The following is a 26,413-nucleotide window of genomic DNA, read 5'->3' as shown; positions in this document are numbered from 1 at the left end:
TCAGTTTTGCTTCCCATGGTTTCAGTTACTCGCTGTCAACTGTGGTCTCAAAATACTAACATAGTCTTAATATCTTCGTGGAAATTTATAATTCCATTTCATACTTATTACATACTCCAAAGAGAGACACATTCACATAACTCTTGTTGTAGCATATTATATGTTTGTTAATCTTTTACTGTGGCTAATTAAACTTTATCATAGACATGTATAAGAAAAAGTACAGTGTTTATACAGGGTTTGGTACTAACCACAATTTCAGTATCCCCTGGGGGTCTTGGAATGCATCCCCTATGGATAAAGGGAACTATTGTATCATAATCTAATTCTCTAGTTGTTCCCCATTTCGCTGGCTTCTAATGATATGTATAAAATAAGGTGAAATCAGAATTTTTTTTTTTTTGACAGAGTCTTGCTGTGTCACCCAGGCTGGAGTGCAGTGGTATGATCTTGGTTCACTGCAAGCTCCGCTTCCTGGGTTCACACCATTCTCCTGCCTCAGCTTTGCTAGTAACTGGGACTATAGGCGCCCACCACCACGCCAGGCTAATTTTTTGTATTTTTAGTAGAGATGGGGTTTCACCACGTTAGCCAGGATGGTCTTGATCTCCTGACCTCGTGATCCAGCTACCTTGGCCTCCCAAAGTGCTGGGATTACAGGTGTGAGCCACCATGCCCGGCCTAGAATTTTCTTTATAAATGGTTCAGAAAATAGCCTATTTCAATCTCTACTTTTCTGTATTTTTTACCCTCTGTATCACTTTCCTTTTCTGTGTGTTAGCAATTTCAAATTAGTTTGGGGATTTAGGTTCATCCATCTGGTCATATAAAGAGGCTAGAATTGAGAGGAAATAAAATTCCAGTTGGTTTCTGCGTTATGATTGCTTCAAACCAAAAGTGAATTTTCCTTGTCCAAATATCTCTAAAGGCAAATGGCAGTATTTGAAAAGAAGGTAAAAATCTTCTGCTTTTAGGGATTCTCTTGAAACTCTTCACTCCTAATCTCTGGATTATGGATCAGTTGACAAAAGTAACAAGGGGACATAATCGCAGCATACTCTAGTCCTGATAAGGCTGTCAAACAGTTAGAGCCCTGGACAAATAAGGTGTCCTGCAAATCTCTGCCCTTTCTTAACCAGTCAGAGGGAGGAACCTCTGCCTCAGAGTTTATAAGATATAAAGGGTCTGGGGCCAGGAAGATTTCCAGACCAGCAAAAATCCAAGTAAGGCTGTCGAGTGATTCCATCTCTTCTCACCAGTGGATTAAAGATTGAATTTTCTTATGAGAAAAATTGAAAGTTGAAGTCCATAAATGTGTCTCAAATGCTGTTCTTTCTTGGGTAATGTAGTAAATAGACATAGTCCCCCAATGCTACCTATTCTACTGTCCTTTATTTCTGTTTATTTCCCAGTGCATTTTCCCCTCTTAAGCCCCTAAGGGAATTTACTAACACAATATGAACTATTTCAATGCTTGAATGTAAGAACATGATTTTCATTTTAATTCATGAGATATTTTTCATTTTTCTCTAGAGAGAAATGCGTCACCTATTTTAAGTAAATTTGACAATTTAACTGAGTTGCTGCAATTCCTTGTTTTAATGAATGATTCATACATGTATATGCTCTCTGTTCCTCAATTCTTTCAACTTGTGTCTTTTTGTTAGACTTATGTTTCAATTTTAGAAAACCAAGAGTTGAGAAATCCTACAGAGCAGTTTAAAAATGTCAAGCAAAGTAAAACGTTTTTTTTTTTTTTTGCATTTCACTCTTGTTGCTTAGGCTGGAGTGCAATGGCACGATCTTGGCTCACTGCAACCTCCAAGTGATCCTCCTGCCTCAGCCTCCCTAGTAGCTGGGATTACAGGTGCACATCACCATGCCCAGCTAATTTTTAAAAATATTTTTAGTAGAGATGGGGTTTCACCATGTTGGCCAGGTTGGTCTCACTGACCTCAAGTGATTCACCCACCTTGTCCTCCCAAAGTGCTGAGATTACAGGGATGTACCACCATGCCCAGCTAATTTTTTATTTTTAGTAGAGATGGGGTTTCACCATGTTGGTCAGGCTGGTCTTGAACTCCTGACCTCAGGTGATCCACCCAACTTGGCCTCCCAAAGTGCTGGGATTACAGGTATGAGCCACCGCCCCAAGCCTAAAAGCAAAGCAAAAAGGTTTTCTACACACAAGTGTCCTTTGTAGAAGTCATCAGTGCAGGACCTATTAATATTTGTCCATCCCTCCCAGAGGTGTCATAGATGAAAGATGATCCAACCACACACATTTAAGTCTATATACAGCAAGGAAGCAAGAGAAAATAAGTGGGGAAGGGTTTTGAAGAGAGAAGATGCATTTAGGATAGGGTAGAGGCAGAATTGAAGGACCATGTTACTGTCGTCCTCAAATATGCACTGTTCATGTGCTGTCTTTATCTCCGCTGCATCATCTTTCTGCACTGACTGTGATTATGAGATTATAAGAACCTGAATTGAGGGTTGAAAAAGTGGGCTCCAGGCAGAAGGTGCTCAAGGTCAGGGACATGCATTTGCTCTATCAGAGTGTCACAGAGGCAAGCTCCCCACCCAGAGCTGTAGCTCACCAGTTCATGTGGTGTACTGCCATGGAATTCATGCAGAGGAGTAAAAAACATACGAGGGCCATAATGTGACTACATTAGGTATCACCAATAGGTGGGCAATGTTATACAGATGTTAGGTCAATATATATATACACATGCATATATATATGTGTGTGTGCACACATGTGTGTGTTGGCTCAGATCATCATGGAGGCTAATTCCCAAGATCCTCAAGCTAGAGACCCAGGAAAGCTCATGGTATAGTTCCAGTCTGAGTCTAAAAGCCTGACAATCAGGAACATGAAGCGTGCGAGTCCCAGCCTGAGGGCAGAAGAAGACCAATAATATCTGAGTTCAAGTAGTCAAGTGAAAAAGAGTGAATTCTCCATTCCCCTGTCTTTTTGTTCTATTCAGACCATCAACAGATTGGATGATGCCCAGCCACGTTGGGAAGGACGCTTTGCTTTACTTAGCTTACCTATTCAAATGCTTGTCTCCTCTGGAAACACCCTTACAAACACACCCAGAAATAATGTTTAACCAAATAGCTGGGCACCCCGTGGCCCAGGTAGACTGACACGTAAAATCAACCATCACACTGACTCATCTATATTTAACAGATTTTATTAATTCTGTGGTGTTCCACAGCCTTCTTCTAATACTTCTGTACTTAAGATATCCTATAAATTTGCCTATGTTATTTACATCTAAGTTTATTACTCCTTATTGATTTTAACTATTTTCTTTTCTTGCCTTGATAGCACAAGTCCATACTCTCAAATAATACAGATGAAACATGTTATAAAAGTTAAATTGTTACAGAATTATAAGCTTGAATGCTAGAAGACTATGGATAAACAGCATTAACATTCAGAAAGAATTTGTGAGAAAATAGATATTTTTGGAAACATATAAACTTAAAATATTATTAACCTTAGATGATTTCCGAAGATGTGAAGATATCCAACAGCAAAACAAAATAAAGATTGCAATAGGACTAGAAGTTCTAGCCAGGAAAACTAGGCAAGAAAAGAAATAAAAGTCATCGAAATTGAAACAGTAGAAGTAAAATTATCTGTGTTTGCAGATGATGTGATCTTATATATCGAAAATCCAAAGAATTCACAAGGAAGCTACTAGAACTAATAAATGAATTCAGCAAGGTGCAGGGTAAAGGTCAGCACAAAAAAGATAATATTCAACATTATAAGAAGTCTTAATACATTTCAAAGGATTAAAATCATACAGAATGTTGTGTATTTTCTGACAGAAAGAATGTCTCTATAATTCAAAAATTAAAAAAAGATATTTTAGGCTGGGCACACTGGCTCACACCAGTAATCCCACCACTTTGGGAGGCCGAGGTAAGAAGGATCATTTGAAGTCAGGAGCTCGAGACCAGCCTAGGCAACAAAGTGAGAACCTGTCTCTACCAAACAACGAAAAAGATATTTAAATATCATCATGTGCATAAATTGAGGAATAAATATCTTAATAATCAATGATCAAAAAGTCATAACAATAATTAGAAAATATTTCAAATAAAAATGATTACAAAAAGGCCACAGTTCCAAACCTGTAAGATGTAATTAAAACAGTATATAGAAAGGGATTTATAGAATGAAATGTATTAGAAGAGAGGAAAGCTTGAAAACAATACACTAACAAACCATTTCGAGAAATTTGTAGCGCAAAATAGATTCAAAGAAAAAAGAAGCAAAAAATAAAAAATAAAAATAGCATAGATTTTAAAATTTCTGAAAAAAAATCACAAAGCTCAACAAAGCCAACTGTGATTCTTTGAATATTAGAAATGAAAAAGAGGCATCAGGTTAGGCAGATAATAAATAACTTTAATAAATAGATTTATTTATTTAATAGTTAAGGACATAAAGAACAATTACATGCCAATTTATCTGAAATATTAGAAGATATTGACAAATGCTTAGAAGTACGTTACTCAACAAAAGTAATTATGGAATCATCATTTTAAAACTATAGTTTTATAACAATAAAATAAATTATCAAAAACCTGCTATAAATCAAATTCAAGGCCCAGTTTGCTTCATGTAATATTTCTACAAGACATTTAAGAGGAAAATAATTTCAATCTAAAACTCTTCAAGAAAATTGAAAAAGAAATAATTATCAGCTTACTTTATGAAGCTAGGCTAATCTTGATAACCTCATAAGAGAAGGAAATGACAGGCCATTTTCACCAATGAATATAGATGTAAAAGTTTTAAGCAAAAAAAAAAAAACTGAAATATATAAATAATAATACATTATAATTTGTTTTGCATCAATAATGAAATTTGGACTAAATATTAGAAAAAGCTATTACAGTATCCTTTTTTTCTTTGAGACAGAGTCTCACTCTGTCACCTAGGCTGGAGTGCAGTGAGACAGTCAGGCTCACTGTAGCCTTGACTTCCTAGGCTCAAGCAATCCTCCCGCTTCAGCCCCCCAAGTAGCTGGGACCACAGGCATATACCACCACAGCCGGCTTATGTTTTTGAATTTTTAGTAGAGATAAGGTTTCACTATGTTGCCCAGGTTGGTCTCGAACTCCTGAGTTCCAGTGATTCTCCTGCCTTGGCGTGCCAAACTGCTGCGATGACAGGGGTGAGCCACTGCACTTGGCCCTATCACAGTATTTTACCACAATACCAGATTAATGGATAATATAGTCAACTCAGTAGATGCAGTAAACATATTTGATAAAATACATCAGCTGATGATGACAAAAATGAGCAAACAATACAAAGAAACATCTTTAATTTGGGAAAGTTTAAAATACCCTACATCAAACATCATGTTTTTACAGGGTAAGATGCTGATACCTTTCTCTCTGATAAGAAATAAGATAAAGGTACCCATGATTACTATTTTTATTAAAGTCTTTGTTGATGGTTCTAGATAGAGTACATACAGCAACATTAAGGAATAAAAGATAATATAGAAAGAAACTCATTCACAGGTGAATCATTATGTATATAGAAAATACAAAAGAATTTACAGATAAGTAATTAGTTAACCATTAAGAAACTCATTCACAGGTGAATAATTATGTATATAGAAAATACAGAAGAATTTACAGATAAATTATTAGAGTTAACAATTGATTTACAAAAAGCAACTGGAATTTGCTGAACCAGCAACAGTAAGTGAATAGAAAAAATGATAATAGGATGAGAATATCTGATACTTAGGAGTAAATCTAAGAAAATACGTACAAAAACTATAGGAAATTATAAAAATTTACCTTGAGACATTAACAAAGATCTAAATAAATAGACAATATGTTCATTGATTGCTAGACTCATGGATTTTAGATTGATTCTAATCTCCTAAAAATCACAACTTTTTAAAAATTGAAATTTGGCAAGCTGGTTTTAAAATTTACATGTAATTGCAATTGGCCAAATACGGTCAAATACTGTCAAACAGAAAATAAAGGAGGACTTCATGTATCATATATAAAGATGAAGTACAAATTGATAATCAAGATAGTGTGTTATTGGCATAAGAATATACAAAAAAAAACCCATGAGTAAAATATAAAGTCTAGAAATAGATATACACATATATAGACTCTTGATTTATGATGAACAGACTGAAGAGAGGTAGATAACGGAAGACTTTTTAAAAGTGGGACTGAAATATCTGGATATTCATTTGAATATACATATGGTCATTTACCTTGCCCTATTCAGAAAAATTAATACCAAGTGGATTAAGAATGTAAATATAAAGAGCTTAATTGTAAAAAACTTTCAGAAGAGAATAGAGGAAAATTTCTTCATGATTTTGGTGTAAGAAGGACTTATTAAAGAAGACACAAAAAGCACTAACCATAAAGAAAAATAAAATATGCATTAGCCTAAAATGTCAATAGTGATGAGGTTAAGAAACTGTGCTCTAGGTACTTAATGCAGGTAGAGATTCATCCTTGATATCGTTCCATTCTGTACCGTGGAAGTAGCACTTGAGTTATAATACAAATATTTAGTGGAAAGAATTGTCACTTGAGGTTTCTGACAATCATAGATATCTCTTTTTACTTGTTCTTTGCTATGTCAACACATAGTCTTGGAGATTCTTATTTTATTTTATTTTAATTTTTGAGACGAAGTCTCACTCTTTGCCCAGGCTGGAGTGCAGTGGCGCAATCTCGGCTCACTGCAACCTCTGCCTCCTGTGTTCAAGTGATTTTCCTGCCTCAGCCTCCCGAGTAGCTGGGATCACAGGCATGTGCCACCACACCCGGCTAATGTTTGTAGTTTTAGTAGAGACGGGGGTTTCACCACGTTGGCCAGTCTGGTCTCGAACTCCCGACCTCAGATGATCCACCCGCTTCTGCCTCCCAAAGTGTTGGGATTACGGGTGTAAGCCACCATGCCCAGCTCAAGATTCCTATAGTTAATTTTGATAATATTCACCAGCAAGTATCCCGCACGTAGAAAATGAGACAATCTATGTAACATATTATGTAATTTCTACAGCTAATTCATTAAACTCTTGCTTCTGAGGCGGAGCTTTTATAATGAATAGTTTCTGCCAAAATATTAAGCCAGGTCAAATTATTATCCTTATCCACAATCCCTCACCCTGCCAGGATTTTCCCTTCCTAGGTTTTACTGGACAAAAATTATCTCACGAACTTTTCTTCAGCAACCTGGAGACATACACATTCACGACAAAATACTTTGGGAAAGCAAAATTAAAGCCGACTGGGGCTTTTCAAAGCTGAAACCGCAGCTTTGTGAATTTGTTTTCCTGAATCAGAGTCTCCTGGCGCTTGTTGGAAGGACACATTAATGGGCTCACTGGGTCAGAACCATTGGCTGTGAGGCCAGGGAATCACAAGATCCTAGAGTGGTTAATTTGATTGGTAAACAATATTATCAATCAAATCATAAATGAGTCTTCTTTTTATCCCCTTGAAGCTCCTCAAATCATCCTGCAAAGCCCTGCTCTTAACATTCCAACAGACACATATCAAATATTATATAAGTCACCGTTTCAGCTTTACCATGTGTTTGGGGGAGAGAGCACATTCTAGAACCCCCTTTTTCACATTTTCCCACGTGTTTTCTGAATTATGATTATAAAGACTTCACCTGTAAGGAGGAAAAGCCAATGAGGTGCTGAGTGTTTCTCGGTGCGCTCCAGAATGATAAACATCACCCACAGCTGAAGAGGTAAGAGGTTTATAAACACCTGCGGAGACCTGCTTCCTGTGATTCCTTGGTTTACGATCTGCAGCAATGAAGATCTCTGGAGTTTTAGGAGGGCTCCTCATACTTTTTGCGTCAACTCATGCTCTTGAAAATAGTAAGAAAAAAGAGAGGATGCTGGAGGGTGGCCTATTAAGCAATGGGGTGCTTTGTTACATACTTTTGACTTTGGGGTTTCATAATCTGATGATCATCTGCTAATATCTACTGGCTGTTTCCATTCAGTTTATTCATGCATCTGTACTACTGTAATTTCCCCTTAAATCCATAATTAGATGGATTATATTTTTTCTTAATACTTTCCGAGGTTCTTATTTTCTTCTGTCTTAGTCATGCTTGTCACTTTGTAGTGTCTGAAATATTCACAATGAATTGATAATCAGGAGATTCTGCTCAGTGTCTAGAGTGGAGATTGTTTAGGTGTTCATGCCTTTGGCCATGTGGCTTGAAGTTTGGACAAAGTGGTCAGCTGCTTTCATTTGTAAATGATTCGTTTTCAGAGCACACTTTCAAATAGCATATCAAACTCATATTAACTGGCTCAAATGACCTGCATCAATGTTTTTTAATATCAAAGCAGCTGATACATTGTTCCAAGTGAGTATAACTAGATATTGAAACTTCCATTTCAGCTTTGGAAAAATTTCAGAGATGTATTCCTGGGGCCCTTTCTTATGTAAAAATTGAATAAACTCTAAATGAGTGGGGAATTTGGCCTATAGCTTCACTGTAACCAATGCACATGATTTGAATCTCCCAGACTTTCGGCCATCTTGTGTCCTAATGCAAGCTTAACATTTCCTCTTCCTAAGAAACTGTATCATCCTGGAGCTCTGTGCCATCATCTATACATCTCCAGCCTTATTGATCCCACTTCCTTTTCCAGTTACTGCCTCAGTTGTCTTCTCTTTAAAGTTACTGTATTCACTCTCTTATTTCTCTCTCTTTTTTAAAAAAAATTTCACTTTAACGAGTCGTTCACCAAAAACACTCCATCAAAAATTAGCCTGAAACATTGGTGATTTCTACATTAAAACATTTGACAGTTGCTCTGTTGTTAGCCCTCACTTACTTGATTTTTGTCATAGCCCATGGGATGGATTATTCATCTCCTAAAAGCTTGCTTTACTTGGCTTGTAGGTCATACTGTTCTCTTCTCTTTTGTCCTGCCTCGCTGACATTCCTTTTCTTTCCTTTTCTAGTGTCTCCTTCATTGCCTGATCTTGGTCACACAAGAATCAATCTCAGAACCTCTTTCTGATTCTATTTATTTATTTATTTTTTGTTATCCTATCCAGAGCCATGATATCACATATCCTTTTTATGTTCATAATTATCTCACTTTTAATCCCCAGTCGGAGTATTCTTTTTTTAACTTCAGATGCATATTTCCCACTATCTGTTTGACATCTGTTTGAATATCTAATGGCATTTCAGACTTAACCTTTCCAAACTGAACTTCTGCTATTAACTGCCACATTTGTTTCTCCCACATTATCCCCTCATATTAGTCAATGGTGATTATGTTGGGAAAATATAACTAAAAAAAAATCTTCTCCCAGCCAAGGAAAACACTCCACAGTGGTAGAAGAGAAGTAAAACAGTTCTATTATTGAATAAGAATGTAATAGACATCACAGTCAATCTGCTAAGAGATTGCAAAGAAAGAAAATCTCATTCTTCCATATAGCTATGCAGATAAAATCCCCTATGTGTGTTCTCAAGTTAAAAAAATTAGTCCTTAGGAAAGAGGACTTGACAGTACCATTTGTCACATGTAACTTATCCTAGCTTTTACCTGGTAATAGAGGTAACTTATTTTAGGTAATTGGCTTTATCTAGAAAAAGAACTTTTCATCTCTTTATGATAGGACATAGTTCTGCAAACTAGAACGAGGCATCTACTGAAGTTAGGCTTTCATCCTCTCCTAGAAACTGAGATCGGAACACCTTCTTCCTTGATGTTTACATTCCAAAGAGATGGCCCCAGGTCATTGAGAAAGACATTCGTAGGTCTTAAAGCTGACAAAAGGTCTATTAATTTTTCAAATGGCTCTCTCTATATTTTTTAAAAAATTACATTTTTTAAAAAAGAGGAGAAAGTACAAGTTTTCTAAGGTAAATGCTCTAAGCAAAAGGAGAGGAGGGAAATCTTTCCTTATTTTTAATGGGAAGAATTAAGCCTCTTGTCTTCAATTTATATTTACAACTGCACCTTACAAGTTGCTAAAGCTGAAAATTGTGATACTATCCTAGTTACCTTTTTCTCTTACTCTGTACATCAGCAAACTGTTGATTCTATCTTCAAAATATTTGAAGAACTGGACCATTTTTGATCAACTCTAATATTACTATGCTGGTCCAAACCATTAGTATCTTTGGCTTGAATTATTGCACTGTCCTTGTAACTTGTTTTATGTGTCACCCCATCCCCTTAAATTATGTTTTCTATATAGCAACCAGAGAGCTCTCATCAAAATGTAAGAAAGAATGCGTCATTCCTTTGGTCAAAATCTTCCAATGACTTATCCCCCGAGAGTCAAGTGCCTATTGAATGGCCTCCAGGACTACATGTAATTTGTTCCTTGATAGTTCTCTGATCTCGTGCCCTATTTCTGCCCCACTTGCTATCTTTTTTTCTGCAATATTGGACTCTTCACTGCCCAGGGTCTCCAAGCAAACTCTCGTACCTGTCATTTGTACTTTCTCTTCCCATTGTCTGGGATGTTCTTCCCTTAGTTATTTGCATAGTTCTTCTACGTATCTTCTGGAGGGCTTCGTTCAAATGTGTCCTTAAAAAGACCATCTCAGATCATCGTATTTAAAATTTCAACTCTCTCCTTACTTTGTGTCCCTTTCATGTCTTATCTTTCCTCAAAATGGTTACTATCTAAAATAGTTCTTTAGTTTCTCTTACCCAACCATTAGAATAGAAGCCCAATGGGCAATAGGGTTTGTTTGATATCTCTATATTTTAATGTCCTCTAATTTTTCCATTATCACTTCACATAATGGAATGGGGGTTGGGATGGAAAATCAAGCACTTGGAGAAGTTGGGACAAGCTTGGGATAACTGAGAAGAAGGAGCAATAATACCTTTTGTGGTGTCAGTACTTTACTGTCTTTCATTTGAATGCAGTCATTTGAATGCTCCTTCATCCCTATTAACTAAACCTGTTGCCTCTTCTATCTGTAGTGGAAGAAACAGAAAAATACTTGACAGCTTGAGTCAGCAGAGACGCAAGATAGGGGTAAATAAAGAGGAAAGAAGAGAGAACAATGTCTAGATAACTAGACTATTTCAGGCTAAATATAGTTGTATTTGAATATATGATACAGTGATAGCATATATTCAAAAACAAATTCAAAATATATCACTCAGCATATATTCAAATACAATGCTTATGACAAAATATGAGATTTTAAAAATTGTTTAAAATGGTAGTTGTCAAACTTTTACATGTCTCACCTGGAATGCTTGTTAGGACAGATTGCCAGGACCCAACCCCGTCAGACACAGGTCTGAATAGAGCTTAGGAATTTGTATTTCTAAGAAGTTCCTTAGGTTGTCAACTCTGTTGGTACAAGGATTAAACTTTGAGAACCACTGATTCAGAATGCGGCCCCTTTGTTTCAAGAAATTCAAATTAGTACAAAGTTATCTTAGTGAAACGTAGGTGGTAGGAGATACAGGTAAGCAAGTACATTTCAAAGGTCTCGTTGAGTGGGAAGAGAAAGAAGTAAAATGTAAAGGAATTCTACAAGTGTTGTAGCATGGGGATGGAAGCAGTGAGAAAAGTTGCCTTGATTCCCTCTGGGTTGATAAAGGAAATAATCACAGGTATATTCCTCTGATTAGCAAGTTCCATAGGATTTAAAATATGTTTAGTAAATGTTTTTTTGATCAAAAGCATTATGTTACTTTATTTCTAACATTAGACAATGGCCAAATTGGCCTATAAAACTTAGGAATAGTTGATTAAGGCATTTTTTGTGAATGTGCCTATGTCTAATCTTTATAATGGTTCTCTAGCCGTAAAAAGGGATATTCTTATGTGGTTGTAGTAATATACCTCTTCATAACAGAAGCAATCCATTATGATATGATATGATAAGAAATGTTAGCTAAGTCTAATGTCTAGTTTATTTTCAAACTGTCATGTAGCCTTAATGCTACATCACCTTGCAGATTAGGAAACAGAATTAACCTGATGTAAAATGTGAGTGAGGATAAAACTTTCTTTACTAGAAGGTATCATAAGTCACACTAATCAAATCAATATAACTTTGGCAAATTGCAGAATATGCATAAATAAGATCATATTAAACAATGAAATACTGTTTGAAAATGTAAAGAGACTATATACTTGTTTTGAAGTGGGCAACATAAATGTCCTATTTCATGTTATCAATGTCCTAAAAGGTCATTTCTGACAACAAAGGTAGGTATTCATTAGCTTCACTTTGGACAATGTGTACATGTTGGATAACAAGTTTAGCATGTAAAAAGCCTTTTTGTTATCAGGTAAGGAGCAGTCTTCCTCATTAGTAATATCAAGCAATAATTCAATATACCCTAGGTCCTATATTGGAGACTTTGTGATTTAACACTCAGTGAGTCCCAGGAAGGAGCTCCTATGACTTCCTCACATTCAAATGAGGAAATTAAGCCATGGAAAGATTAAGTAAATAATCTAAGATCTCACAGTAAAAAACATAAAAATAGATCCGAGGCATATCTACTCTGGAGCTGGGCATTCAGGTTGACTAAGAGGTTTAATGTTTTCTGAACTATTGGTTAGAGGTAGACATGCTATCTGACATTTTCTCTTCTCATTCTTCCATCAGTGTTTGTAGAGTGTACTGAATCTTGGCTTCTGGTTGAAATTAGACGAGCACCTCTTGTGGAAAACCTGCAACCTCAGCATTACGAGCTATCTCTAGGAAATGACTGTCCTGTAACCAGAGTGACGAATGATATCTTTGAGTTCCGTTACGCTCTTGATTTTTGTGGCATCATGAAATACGTAAGAATGGCTGATATTTTTACAAATGACAGTCTTCTCTAGGATTCACATTCACTTATTAACACTGTGTTTTTAAATTGATAGTTGATTTTATATTATGTAATATTGACTACTCTCTAACTTTTTGGACAATTTTATAGTAGAAGAAACCCAAGACAAAATTGTGGTATTTAAAGAAAACATGTTTCTTTTACCAGCTTTTTGCTACACATCTCCCCTGCCTTTGATGGAGAGATTTTATATTAACTGGGGTAAAATCAAACTTAAAGGAAACATCTTACTCTAAAATAACACTACAATCCTTCACCCAGTTGTGGGTGTTGATCAAAATATCCGACTAAAATAGCGGCTACCTGGTTATGTAACTGCTGTGTAACTAAGACAACCCAATTCTCTTTTCTGAAACCAAAATACTTGAAATTCTATTAACTATCCTGAATAAAATGGATCATTAGACAGCCAATAGAAAATGAGAGAAGTAACACTGAAGTAATATGTGTCAATTAGTGCTAAAGAGCATGTTAGAAGCTTCAGTTCTTTGATCTTGCAGTCAGTGCATATTTTACTTATTTAACAAACAAATAGTATGTGTTACATACCAGGTCATTTACTTACCTAACTCTCACAGTAACACCCTTGGCTAAATAGTATTATCTCCATTTTTAAAGCAGACATTAGGAATAGAGTGAGCAAGTAATTTGCCAAGTGTCACACAGAAAGCAGAGTAACTGGGACTTGAACTGGACATTCATGCCCTTAACCCATTCAAGTCTGATGCCTCACATCTGTTGATTTTGCCTTATCTTCCTGCTGTATTTGGAATGGCAGCTTGGTTTTCCTTTTTGGACTCGCATCTGCCCCACTTTTAATATATCTGATTTATCTGTACCAATTCTGCCTCTATCTCCAGGTACATGACCACACCCTTTCTTACTGATACATCCCCAATACCTAGAACAATGCCCAGCATGCAAGCACTATACAACTGCTATTTAAATAAAATATAGGTGCTCAGTTAATATTTGTGAAATAAATGAAAAGGTCATGCCAATTGTCAGGTTAGATAATTGTGGCAGGTCAAGTGGAACTACACTAGGAACTTCTCAGAGATTTCTAGGGACGTAGTTTACTCTTTTTCACTGGGATTATACACAGATAATCTTGAAGGAAGTAAGTGCTGAGATTTCCATTTGTCACCCCTGAGGAGAGACCTTCCCTGAAAAAGAGGCTAACATGGGATGAAAAAGACAGGAGTTTGTGGAGGGCAGTGGAGGTAGGGCAGAGAGACAGGTATTTGACAATGTGGTTGGAATTCTATTGCCAGCTATTCCTAAAGCAAGATTACCTTGGGACTCCTCAGGAACATTGATCAATTTGTGCTAAATTTAGATTACTTCGAATGTCTCTTATGTGTGATAAATACTGTCCTGGATAATGCTCAACCCTACACATGCTCATTACAGCCATTTTATAGACTGAAAATCTTGGGCCTAGTTATTCCTTATTGTTACATAAACAGGAAATGCCAAAAGGTATATTTGAACTTTAGCAATCTGAAGTACTAGCAAACATTCTTGAATACCATGGTTTAAACATGTACGATGTGTATTTAAAGTTGAAATATATCCAAATATTGACTATGACTGCATGAAAGAATTGAATTATCTCCATTTGACACTGGCATTTTCCAATGCTATAACATGAATATTTAAATTATAGTACATGAGATGCATTTATATTTACTTGTACTTTCCATGTTATCTACCACTATGGAGGTATGCTTATATATACTTCTATTGTTTTTCTTTAGAAATACTTCTATTTGTTATTTATGTTGTAGGTACTGTAATTTCTCATTCACAAATAATAGCTCATATCTGGGATTAGCAATTATGGCCAGTGGATGAAATTCAGCTAGCCATCTATGTTTATAAGTTTTATTGGAGCATGGGTACATTCATTTAGATATTGACAGTTCATATACTACATTGGCAGAATTGAGTACAGGCATACCTCAGATGTATTCTGAGTTTGGTTCCAGACCACCAAATTAAAGTGAGTTACACAAATTTCTTAGTTTTACGGTGCACATATGTTTCGACTACACTGCAGATTATTAAGTGTGCAATAGCATTATGTCTAAAAGGATACTAATTTTAATTTTAAAATGCTGTACTTTGTTGCTAAAAATACTAAAGATCACCTGAACCTTCAGCAGTCATAATGTTTGCAGGTGGAAGGTCTTGTCTCAGTGATGATGGCTGCTGACTGATCAGAGTGGTGACTGCTGAAGGTTGGGGTGGCTGTGGAAATTTCTTGAATTTTAGAATTAATGAAATAATTCTAGAAATAATGAAATTTAGAAAATAATGAAATTTACTGTATTGATTGACTCTTCCTTTCATGAAAGATTTCTCTGTACCATGTGATGCGGTTTGACAGTGTTTTACTCACAGTAGAGCTTTCAAAATTGGAGTCAATCCTTTCACATCCTGCCACTACTTAATCAACTAAGTTTATGGAATATTCTAAATCCTTTGTCATTTCAATAGTGTTTATGACATCTTCACTAGGAATAGATTTCCTCTGAAGAAACCACTTTTTTTTTTGTCATCCATAAGAAGCAACTTCTCATCTATTACATTTTTATCATGAGGTTGTAGCAATTCAGTCACATCTTCAGGCTTTATTTTTAATTTGAGCTCTCTTGGTATTTCTATCATCCCTGCAGTTATTTTCTCCACTGAAGAAAGTAGTAGAAGTCTTGAAGCCCTTAAGGTCATCCACAAGAGTTGGAATTAACTTCTCCCAAACTTCTGCTGATGTTGATATTTTGACCTTCTCTGATAAATTACAAATGTTCTTAATGGCATCTAGAATGGTGAATCATTTACAGAAATTTTTAAGTTTACTTTGCCCAGATCCATCAGAGGAAACAGTATCTATGGCAGCTATAGCCTTACGAAATATATTTCTGAAAAAAAGACTTGAAAGCCAAAATTACTCCTTGATCCATGGGCTGCAGGATGGATGTGGTGTTAGTAGGCATGAAAACAACATTGATCTCCTGGCACATCTTTATCAGAGCTCTTGATTGACTAGATGTGTTGTCAAGGAATAGTAACATTTTGAAAGAAATCTTGTTTTCTGAATAGCAGCTCTCAACAGTAGGCTTAAAATGTTCTGTAAACCATGCTATAAACAGATGTGCTGTTATCTAGGGTTTGTGATTTTATTTACAGGGAATAAGCCGAGTAGATTTGGCATAATTCTTAAGGGCCGTAGGAGTTTTGGAAGGGTAAATGCACTTTGGCTTCAACTTAAAATTACCAGCTACATTAGCTCCTAACAGTCAGCCTGTCCTTTGCAGCTTTGAAGCCAGGCATTGGCTTCTCAACAGCTGTGAAAGTCCAAACGACATCTTCTTCCAATGTAAGGGTTTTTCATCTGTGTTGAAAATCTGTTTATTGTAGCCACTTTCATCAGTAATCTTAGCTACATTTTCTGGATAACTTGCTGCAGCTTTTCAATTAGCACTTGCAACTTCACCTTTCACTTTCATGGGGATGACTTCTTCCTTAAAGCTCATGAACCAACCTCTGCTAGCTTCAAGCTTCGCCTCTGCAGCTTTCTCACCTGTCTGTCTTTATAGAGTTGAAAAGAATTAGAGCCTTGCTCTGAATTAGGCTCTGGCATGAGCGATGTTGTAGCTAAAACTTTCTAAAACTTTAGACCACTAAAACTTTCTCTATATCAGAAATAAGACTGTTTTGCTTTCTTATCATTGGGGTGTTCACTGGAGTAGCACTTTTAATTTCCTTCAATAACTTTTCCTTTCATCTAAAACTTGACTGTGGGGCACAAGAGGCCTAGCTTTTGGTTTATCTTGGCTTTTGACATGCCTTCCTCACTAAGCTTAAACATTTCTAGCTTTCGATTCAAAGTAAGAGATATGCAACTCTTCTTTTCATGTGAACACTTAGAGGCTGTTGTAGGATTATTAATATCTGACATTGTTGTCTCAGAGAATAGAGAGGCCTGAGAAGAGGAAGAGAGACAAGAATGGCTGGTCAGTGGAGCAGTAGGAATATATACAACATTTATTAAGTTTGCTGTCTGTAGGAGCATGGTTCCTGGTGCCCCAAAACAATTAAAATAGTAACATTAAAGATCACTGATCACAAATCACAATAGATACCATAATGAAAAACTAGAAATACTGTGAAATGATCAAAATATGACGCGGAGACGTGAAGTGAGCACGTGCTGTTGGAAAAATGGTGCTCAACTTTCTCAGTGCAGGACTGCTACGTGTCTTTAGTTTGTAGAAAATGCATTATCTGTGAAGTGTGATAGAGTGAAATGCAATAAAATGAGGTAGGTCTGTATTTTCAAGACAGCTAGTACAGTCTGCAAAGACTGAAATATTCTCTGGCCAGTTTGACAACCCCTGAGCTATATTATCTCCATTTTATGAGTAGGGAAGGTAGAACCTGCTCTGAAATGATGAAATATTTAGTCAAAATTCATACTCAGAGTAAGTTGCAGAGCCTGTCCTATAATACAGGTCTGCCAAAATCAGGGCCTTACACTTAAACAAATGTGATCAGGAGTCGTCTACACATTGACAGACAACAAAATGTCTGTGGCATAATGTCAGGAGCTATTACTTGGGTGTTTTCTAAACATAAACATTTTATTGCTTAGCTCTGTTGTCCTTTGACCTAATAGAAAATAAAAATTTCTGTATTTTAAAAACTTTAACTCTTATTTTTGAACTGTTAGATTTAAGTAAAACAAGTTCATACCTTTTTTATTCTCTTCAGGAACGCCCATGGGGCATTCTTATTGAGAGTTTCGTCAGATATCAACCAATGTTTTTGAATATCAGAACTTTCATCCCAGTAAGATGCTCCCTTGAAAGGTAAGTCTAGCTGGCTACAGAGATTAAGGTTCTCTAACATTTGCTTGGCTGGAAGGTGTTTCCGATGAGAGTAAAGATGTTAGAAAATATGCTGAGGTCCAGCCCTTAGACCTGTCTGACTGATGGATAGTGTTCTGTTCTTTTATATGTGTAGATATGTCATATAATTATATATATGTTTATATATAAAGCTGACTGTCTCAATGTATTTTATTAATAAAATGAACCTATTTGTTTCTCTGGTAGCTGATGGAGAAATTGTGGTTTAAAAATTTTTTTTAAATTTTTAATTCTTGTGGGTACATAGTAGGTATATATATTTATGGGGTACATGAGATGTTTTTATACAGGAATGCATTGCATAATAATCACATGGAGAATGGGGTATCCATCCCCTCAAGCATTTATCCTTTGTGTCACAATCTAATTAGTCTCTTTTGCTTATTTTAAAATGCACAATTAAGTTATTATTGACTACAGTCACCCTGTTGTGCTATCAAATAGTAGGTCTTATTTATTTTTTTCTATTTTTTTGGTATGCATTAACCAACCACACCTCCCTGCTCCCCCAACCTCCCACTACCTTTCCTGGTCTTTGATTGCCATTCTTCTACTCTCTATGTCCATGAGTTCAATTGTTTTGATTTTTAGATCCCACAAATAAGTGAGAACATGCGATGTTTGTCTTTCTCTGCCTGTCTCATTTCACCTAATGACTTCCAGTTCCAGCCATGTTGTTGCACATGATGGGATCTTATTCTTTTTTTTATGGCTGAATAGTACTCCATTGTGTATATGTACCACATTGCCTTTATCCATCCACCTGGATAAAATGGACACTTAAGTTGCTTCCAAATCTTAGCTATTGTGAACAGTGCTGCAACAAACATGGGAGTGTAGATATCTCTTCAACATACTGATTTCTTTTGAGTATACACTCAGCAGTGGGATTGCTGGATCACATGGTAGCTCTATTTTTAGTTCTTTAGGGAACTTCCAAGCTGTCTCCCATAGTGGTTGTACTAACTTATATTCTCACCAACAGGTTATGAGGGTTCCTTTTTTTCCACATTCTCACTAGCATTTGCTATTGCTTGTCTTCAGAATACAAGCTATTTTAACTGGGGTGAGATGATATCTCATTGCACTTTTGATTTACATTTCTCTGATCAATGATGTTGAACACATTTCCAAATGCCTGTCTGCCATTTGTATGTCATCTTTTGAGAAATGTTTATTCAAACCTTTTGCCCAATTTTTCTTTTATCAGATTATTAAATTATTTTTTTTCACCTAAAAGTTGTTTGAGCTCTTTATATATTCTGGTGATGAATCCCCTGTCAGATGGGTAGTTTGTAAATACTTTATCTCAGTCTTTGAGTTGTCTCTTTACTTTGTTGATTGTATCCTTTGCTGTGCAGAAGCTTTGTAACTTGATGTGGTCACATATGTCCATTTTTGCTTTGGTTGCCTGTGCTTGTAGGGTATTGTTCAAGACATTTCTGCCCAGACCAATGTCCTGAAGATTTTCCCCAATGTTTTCTTTTAGTTTCTTAGTTTGAGGTTTTAGATTTAAATTTTTAATCCATTTCAATTTGACTTTTTGTATATGGTGAGAGATAGGGAACTAGTTTCGTTCTTCCGCATATGGATATCCAGTTTCCCAGCACTATTTATGAAAGAGACTGTCTTTTCCCCAGTGTATGTTCTTGGTTCCATTGTCAAAAATGAGTTCACTATAGGTGTGTGGATTTGTTGTTTCTGGGTACTTTATTCTGTTCCATTGATCTATGTGTCTGTTTTTATGTCACTACCATGCTGTTTTGGTTACTATAGCTCTGTAGTATAATTTGAAGTTAGGTAATGTGATTCCTCCACTTTTGTTCTTTTTTGCTTAGGATAGCTTTGGCTATTCTGGGTCTTTTGTGATTCTATATAAATGTTAGGATTGTTTTTCCTATTTCTGTGAAGAATGTCTTGGAATTTGGTAGGGATTGCAATGAATCTGTAGATTGCATTGGGTACTATTGATATGTTAGCAATATTGATTCTTCCAATCCGTGAATATGGAATATTTTTCCATTTTTTTTAGGAGTGTCCTCTTTAATTACTTTCTCTAGTGTTTTATAATTTTCATTATAGAGATCTTTCACTTCTTTGGTTAATTCGTACATATTTAATTTTGTGTGTGGCTATTGTAAATGGGATTACTTTTTAATTTATTTTTCACACTGTTTATTGTTGACATATAGAAATGCTACTGATTTAAAATTTTTTTAATTTTTAATTTCAATAGGTTTTGGAAGAACGGGTGGTGTTTGGTTACATAAATAAATTCTTTAATGATGATTTCTGAGATTTTGGTGCACCCATCACCTGAATGGTGTATACTGTACCCAATGTGTAGTATTTTATCCCTCGCCACCCCCAACCCTTTCCCCTGAGTCCCCAAAGTCCAATGTATCATTCTTATGCCTTTGCATCCTGATAGCTTAGCTCCCACATATGAATGAGAACATATGATGTCTGGTTTTTCATTCCTAAGTTACTTTGCTTAGAATAATAGTCTTTGATTCCATTCAGGTTGCTGTGAATGCCATTGTTTCTTTCCTTTTTCAGGCTGAGTAGTATTCCATGGTATGTGTATACCACATTTTCTTTATCTGCTTGTCGATTGATGGGCATGTTGGGCTGGTTCCATATTTTTGCAATTGCAGATTGTGCTGCTACAAACATGAATGTGCGAGTATCTTTTTTGTATTATGACTTTTTCTCTGGGTAGATACCTAGTAGTGGGATTACTGAATCGAGCAATAGATTTACTTTTACTTTGTAAAGGAATCTTCACACTATGTTCCATAGTGGTTGTACTAGTTTACATTCCCACCAACAGTGTAAAAATGTTCCCTTTTTACACCATCCATTCCAACATCTATTATGTTTTGATTTTTTGATTATGGCCATTCTTGCAGAAGTGAGGTGGTATCGCATTGTGGTTTCGATCTGCATTTCTCTCATCATTGTGTTGATGATTGTGATGTTGAGCACTTTTTCATATGCTTGTCAGTCATTTGTATATCTTCTTCTGAGAATTGTCTATTCATGTCCTTAGCCCACTTTTTGATGGGATTGTTTTTTTTTCTTGCTGATTTGAACTCCTTATAGATTCTGGGTATTGGTCCTTTGTCGATGTATAGTTTGTGAAGATTTTTCTCCCACTCCGGGTTGTCTGTTTACTCTGCTGATTATTTCTTTTGCTGCACAGAAGCTTTTCAGTTTAATTAAGTCCTATCTATTTACCTTTGTTTTTGTTGTTTTTGCATTTGGGTTCTTGGTCATGAAGTCTTTGCCTAAGCCAATGTCTAGAAGGGTTTTTCTGATGTTATCTTCTAGAATCTTTATGGTTTTTAGGTCTTAAATTTAAGTCTTTGATCCATCATGAGTTGATTTTTGTATAAGGTGAGAGAAGAGGATCCAGTTTCATTTCTTCTACATGTGGCTTGCTAATTATCCCAGCACCATTTGTTGAATAGGGTGTCCTTTCCCCACTTTATATTTTGGTTTGCTTTGTTGAAGATCAGTTGGTGGTAAGTTTTTGGCTTTATTTCTGGGTTCTTTATTCTGTTCCATTAGCTTATCTGCCTATTTTTATACCAGTACCATATTGTTTTGGTGACTATGGCCTTATAGTATAGTGTGAAGTTGGATAATGTGATGCTTCTAGATTTGTTCTTTTTGTTTAGTCTTGCTTTGGCTATGCAGGCCTTTTTTGGTTCCATTGAATTTTAGGGTTGTTTTCTCTAAGTTCTGTGAAGAAGGATGCTGGTGTTTTGATGGGAATTGCATTGAATGTGAAGATTGTGTTTGGCAGCATGGTCATTTTCACAATATTGATTCTACCCATCCATAAGGATGGGATGTGTTTTCCATCCCATGGAAACACTTATTTGTGTTGTTTGATTTATTTCAGCAGTGTTTTGTAGTTTTCCTTGTAGAGGTCTTTCATGCCCTTGGCTAGGTATGTTCCCAAGTCTTTTATTTTATTTTTTTTAATCTATTGTGAAAGGGGTTGAGTTCTTGATTTGATTCTCGGATTAGTTGCTGTTAGTGTATAGCAGAGTTATTGATTTGTGTACATTAATTTTGTATCCTGAAACTTTGCTAAACTCAGTTACCAGTTCTTGGAGGTTTTTGGATGGGTGTTTAGGGTTTTCTAGGTATACGATTATATATCATCAGCAAACAGTGACAGTTTGACTTCCTCTTTACTGATCTGGATGCCATTTATTTCTTTCTCTTGTCTGATTGCTGTGGCTAGGACTTCCTGTACTATGTTGAATAAAAGTGGTGGAAGTGGGCATCCTTGTAGTGTTCTAGTTCTCAGGGGGAATGCTTTCCTACTTTTCCCTGTTCAGTATAATGTGGGCTGTGAGTTTGTCATAGATGGCTTTTATTACCTTAAGCTATGTTCCTTCTATGCCAGTTTCGCTGAGGGTTTTAATTATAAAGGGATGCTGGATTTTGTCAAATCCTTCTTCTGCATCAATTGAGATGATCATGTGACTTTTGTTTCTAATTCTGTTTATGTGGTGTATTACATTTATTGACTTGCATGTGTTAAACCATCTCTGAATCCCTGGTGTAAAACCCACTTGATCATGGTGAATAACCTTTTTGATATCCTTTTGGATTCAGTTTGCTAGTGTTTTGTTGAGGATTTTTGCATCTATGTTCATCAGGGATATCGGCCTGTAGTTTTCTTTTTTTGTTATATCCTTTCCTGGTTTTGATATTAAGGTGATACTGACTTCATAGAACGATTTAAGGAGGATTCCCTCTTTCTCTATCTTGTGGAATATTGCCAATAGGGTTGGCACCAATTTTTCTTTCAATGCCTGATAGAATTCAGCTGTGAATCTGTCTGGTCCTGGACTTTTTTTTCTCAAGCAGGAGTTTTGCCCCATAGCCACCACAGCTGGGACTGTGGTAAGTCCCACCTGAAGTCAGCAAGTCTCATAGGCTCCCCCCAGGCCCTCAATGTAGTACCTGCTTATCACTGCTGATAATTCAGGGCCCAGGGTCTTCTCAGTTAGCAGGCGATAAATATTGCCAGGACTGCATCCTTCCCATCAAAGCAGTGGGTTCCCTTCTGGCCAAGGGTGTGTCTAGAAATGTCTGGAAGCTAGGACCTGGAATGAGGGGACTAACAACTCTGACCAATGCCCTCTCCTGCTGTGGTTGAACTGGTATTCAAGATGCAAGACAAAGTCCTCCCCACTCTTCTTTCTCCTCTCCTCAAGTGGAAGAAAGAGCTCTCTTTTGGAGCCACAAGCTGTGCAACCTGGGTTTAGAGGTGGGGGTAATGCCAGCACCTCCTTAGCTACATGGCTTGTGTCCTAGTAGGTCATGTGTTCCCCGAGTTCACTGTCTCTGGGCCCAGTTCAGCACTAGGACTCACCTAAGAGTTGCAGTCCTTATGGCCTAGACTGCCTTTCAAGTTTAGAGACTCAGAGCACTTTAGCCCTCTGTGGTGAGGTTCACAGGAACTCAAGTTCTGACTACTGGGATTGGTGATTCTCCTCTGGCTAGGGATAGTTTAAATGATCTCTCTGTGGATGGGCATCAGCTGAATTTGGCCTGGTTTTTCTTTCTTCTCTAACAGGATTTTGTTAGTGAACTTTTCTTTTCCTGGTCATTCTTTGTACCCACCACTTCCAACCCGCCCAGTCCCAAGGCTATCATAGGCACTATTGATTTCCTCTATGAACATACCACCACTCTGCCGCTGATTGTCCCAGGGAAGAGAATGGCCCAAGGGATTCAAAATTATTTTTTTCTTCCAAAATTTTCAAAGTAAAACAGAGTCAGTCTCTGATTTACCCAGAGTTATAACAATGAAGACTTGCTAATGACCACCATTTTCTCCTTGTTTTTAAGAACACTTCTGCAATGGGAGAATAATGTAGAAGATGCAGAGGTGAGGTACCTTGGCTCATTCTTGGCTCAGTTATTTATGTGGCCCAATTACGTATCTGTGGGAATTTTAAATATGATCTACTTTTTGAATAATCCGAACTATATAAAAGCATAATAAGTAAATGATTGTATTTCTTTTTCAGTAACTCAGCTCAGTTCTGTTCTATAAAGTCTTCTCTTCCCATACCATTATATCTTTTGCCTTTTTCTCCTATGATAAATTAAGCTTAATGAAAACCTCAATTTCATATCAATTTTAATGTTCCCCTCCTTTACTACTGCCAGCCCTGGGTACAAACGATTGGAGAAAAAGAGGGCTCAACCTACTCTATACATACTTTATCTTCTGCTTTCTTCCCTGCCTTGGCATGTTAAGGTAGAGAAAAAGGATAAAAAGAAAGGAAGGATGAGTGTCAACCTGGCACAGTTGTTATCCATTTCTAGTAGCTTTGATCGAGTAAGTTTTTACTATACACTCTAAATGTTGCTCAAATTTGCTTGGGTCTTTAGGGCTCACTAAAGGCATAGAGATGCCAATGTGTACATTTTGATGGGGCAATCTATATAATGCTTTACCGGCTCCACCCAGATGTTACTTTTGATACCTCTCCTCAGTCTCTTGGTTGTTGATCATTGAGCCTCTTATTTCTTGGGGAGCCCTACACAGATAATTAGTAATCTGCATGCATAAAGCATTGCTAGTTGTTATACTTCAGAAATAACTCAATCCCAGGTATTGGTAGGAAAGCACCTGCCAAATGTTGGGGTTGTATGGCTCTCCCACTCTACTCTTTTTGCTTCTTGGACGTCTCAATTTTTTTTCCCGCATACTAAAGAGGTATATGTGGAAGACACACCAGCCTGCTACATGAGCAGATGCTACTTAGAAGTGAGATGCCAGTCTCCAGTGTAGGTATCCTCGGTGTCTAAGTCTTCATTTAAAACACTCTTACTTTGGCTTCACAAAGAAGGGGAGTATTTCAGTAGACTCCTCACCTACCAGGCCAGGAATGCAAAACAGAATTTCATCATTTTCTATAGACCATAGGGTGACATGTTTAGAGATACCAGATCTGGTCCAGCAAATTTTAAAGTTTCTGGCATTTGCAACTACTTTGATTTTAGTTCTGGGTCACAATCACTAATTCTGGGGTAATGGAAAGTTCTAATTAACATTCTGTTAGAAACTTTTCCTCATCCTTCTGCAAAATAACAAATTTCCGTTTCAACATGAAGTGACTTGATTTGGTGTTCTATCCTTTAAAACCCAAAGAGAGAATGTCTAGTTTATTTCTATTCTCATATTCCCAGCCATTGCAAAAATAACTGTAATGTATATACCAGCCTCAAATCCCTGCATATGTTTTTCTCCCTGTTTTTCAGAAAGCCTCCTTTACTTGAACAAAACGTAATACAGAATAATACAGATAAATGTAAGAAAACAGTCCAAACTCAGTATTATCAAGCAGGAAATTTGTGTATCCAGGAGTATTATTTAGGTGAGTACTTTGACTTAGTACTCTAAATGTTTTCCATTATATTAAGAGAAAAAAGGTGAGGGTTCAAGGTGACATACACCATATATTCTACAGCATGTGCCCATATAATTCCAGTTTAGGATCATCGTTACCATGCATTTGTGGTGATTAGGGATATATTCTGTCATAGTATTTCTCATTACTATTTTGAGTAAAATGTGACCAATTTGCAAGAAACACTCAATAGTTATTCATGTTATGAATCCCGATCAACCAAAGAATGAAAATTTGACTACAACATTACTATAGAATGGGACTAGAAATTTCCGGGAATTACCATGAAGACAGTAATTGATATGCGTGTTAACTCTTGCGTTTTGTTCTGCAAGGACAAAATGCCTACAACAGAAGAGCTAAAATCAACTTTCCACTCTTGAATGGAAAGTTGAGTCCTAAGAACTATTCATATAGTCTATAGTTCTTGGACCTTAGATCCCAGAAAACACAGAACCTGTATATTCTTATTTCAGAGATCTATTAACCATCTTAAATTGAAATTTGAGATGCTATTATATAAATTTTATAATTATTTGTTAATAACAGCTATATGTAAGTATTGCATTGACTATACTTGGATCATTACAATATTGTAGTCAACTCTGCAGTTTAAAATTGGGATTATTATAATATTGTGGTAAATTATGCAGTTTAAAATCAATTCCCTCTTTCTCAATCCCTTTATTCCTCCCTAGTTGAGCCACAGTGAAATATCTAAGATTTTTATGTAAAAGCTTCTAATCAGTACTACTGCCTGTTGTTTTTCTTCCTTATAGGAACAATTTTTTCTCTGGTTGGACTATGTAATTTTTATTCCTCGAACTAAGCAAAGGAATTGAGCTTTGAATTCTGGTGGTTAAAACAACCTTTGTAACCTTGGTCCTCTGATTACCTGAGGATTTTGCACTACCTTTCAGAAGTTGCACTAATGCCGATGGATGCTATCTTTTGCTGTTTTAATAATGTTGTTTTAAAAATGAATTTGTTCTATTTCATGTGTTTATGAACTCTTTGGATGGGGTTAAAAGGAACTTCCCCAGACTTTTACATTTGTAGTGAAGGCTACCTTTAAAAATAAAGTTTTGAATATTTGAATAGTTATTTCTCTTTTGTGAAGAAAGCTGAAATCCTG

At 36.3% G+C, this 26,413-nt stretch overlaps 2 protein-coding genes across 2 annotated transcripts in view; one reads left to right on the top strand and one right to left on the bottom strand.

Moving 5' to 3' along the window:
- MRPL16 (mitochondrial ribosomal protein L16) overlaps nucleotides 1-18,345 on the bottom strand; it is a 129,324-nt gene extending 110,979 nt beyond the window's left edge. Inside the window, exon 1 of the mRNA XM_050756999.1 lies at nucleotides 18,335-18,345. The gene's annotated coding sequence lies outside the window, so the exon portion shown is untranslated. The remainder of the gene's footprint in view (nucleotides 1-18,334) is intronic.
- On the top strand, nucleotides 7,845-26,194 carry LOC126935527 (oocyte-secreted protein 4A-like). The gene is made up of 5 exons (XM_050757042.1): nucleotides 7,845-7,916; nucleotides 12,668-12,846; nucleotides 17,673-17,770; nucleotides 25,130-25,245; nucleotides 26,058-26,194. Exons 1-5 carry the CDS (start codon nucleotides 7,850-7,852, stop codon nucleotides 26,105-26,107), a joined length of 510 nt encoding a protein of 169 aa, XP_050612999.1. The 5' UTR covers nucleotides 7,845-7,849; the 3' UTR covers nucleotides 26,108-26,194.
- The last annotated feature ends 219 nt before the right edge of the window (nucleotides 26,195-26,413 follow it).

This window comes from Macaca thibetana, chromosome 14 (genome assembly GCF_024542745.1).
Source record: "Macaca thibetana thibetana isolate TM-01 chromosome 14, ASM2454274v1, whole genome shotgun sequence".
In the NCBI taxonomy this organism is placed as follows: Eukaryota; Metazoa; Chordata; class Mammalia; order Primates; family Cercopithecidae; genus Macaca; species Macaca thibetana.
Note: the sequence above shows the minus strand (reverse complement) of the source record. Positions and strands in the feature narration are given on the sequence as shown.

Excerpts from the sequence above, each read along its gene's own strand:
- LOC126935527 (XM_050757042.1), top strand. The coding sequence starts at position 7,850 with ATGAAGATCTCTGGAGTTTTAGGAGGGCTCCTCATACTTTTTGCGTCA. Across the intron at positions 12,847-17,672 it reads TTTGTGGCATCATGAAATAC|GAACGCCCATGGGGCATTCT; the intron begins GTAAGAATGGCT and ends TATTCTCTTCAG. Across the intron at positions 25,246-26,057 it reads TATCCAGGAGTATTATTTAG|GAACAATTTTTTCTCTGGTT; the intron begins GTGAGTACTTTG and ends TCTTCCTTATAG.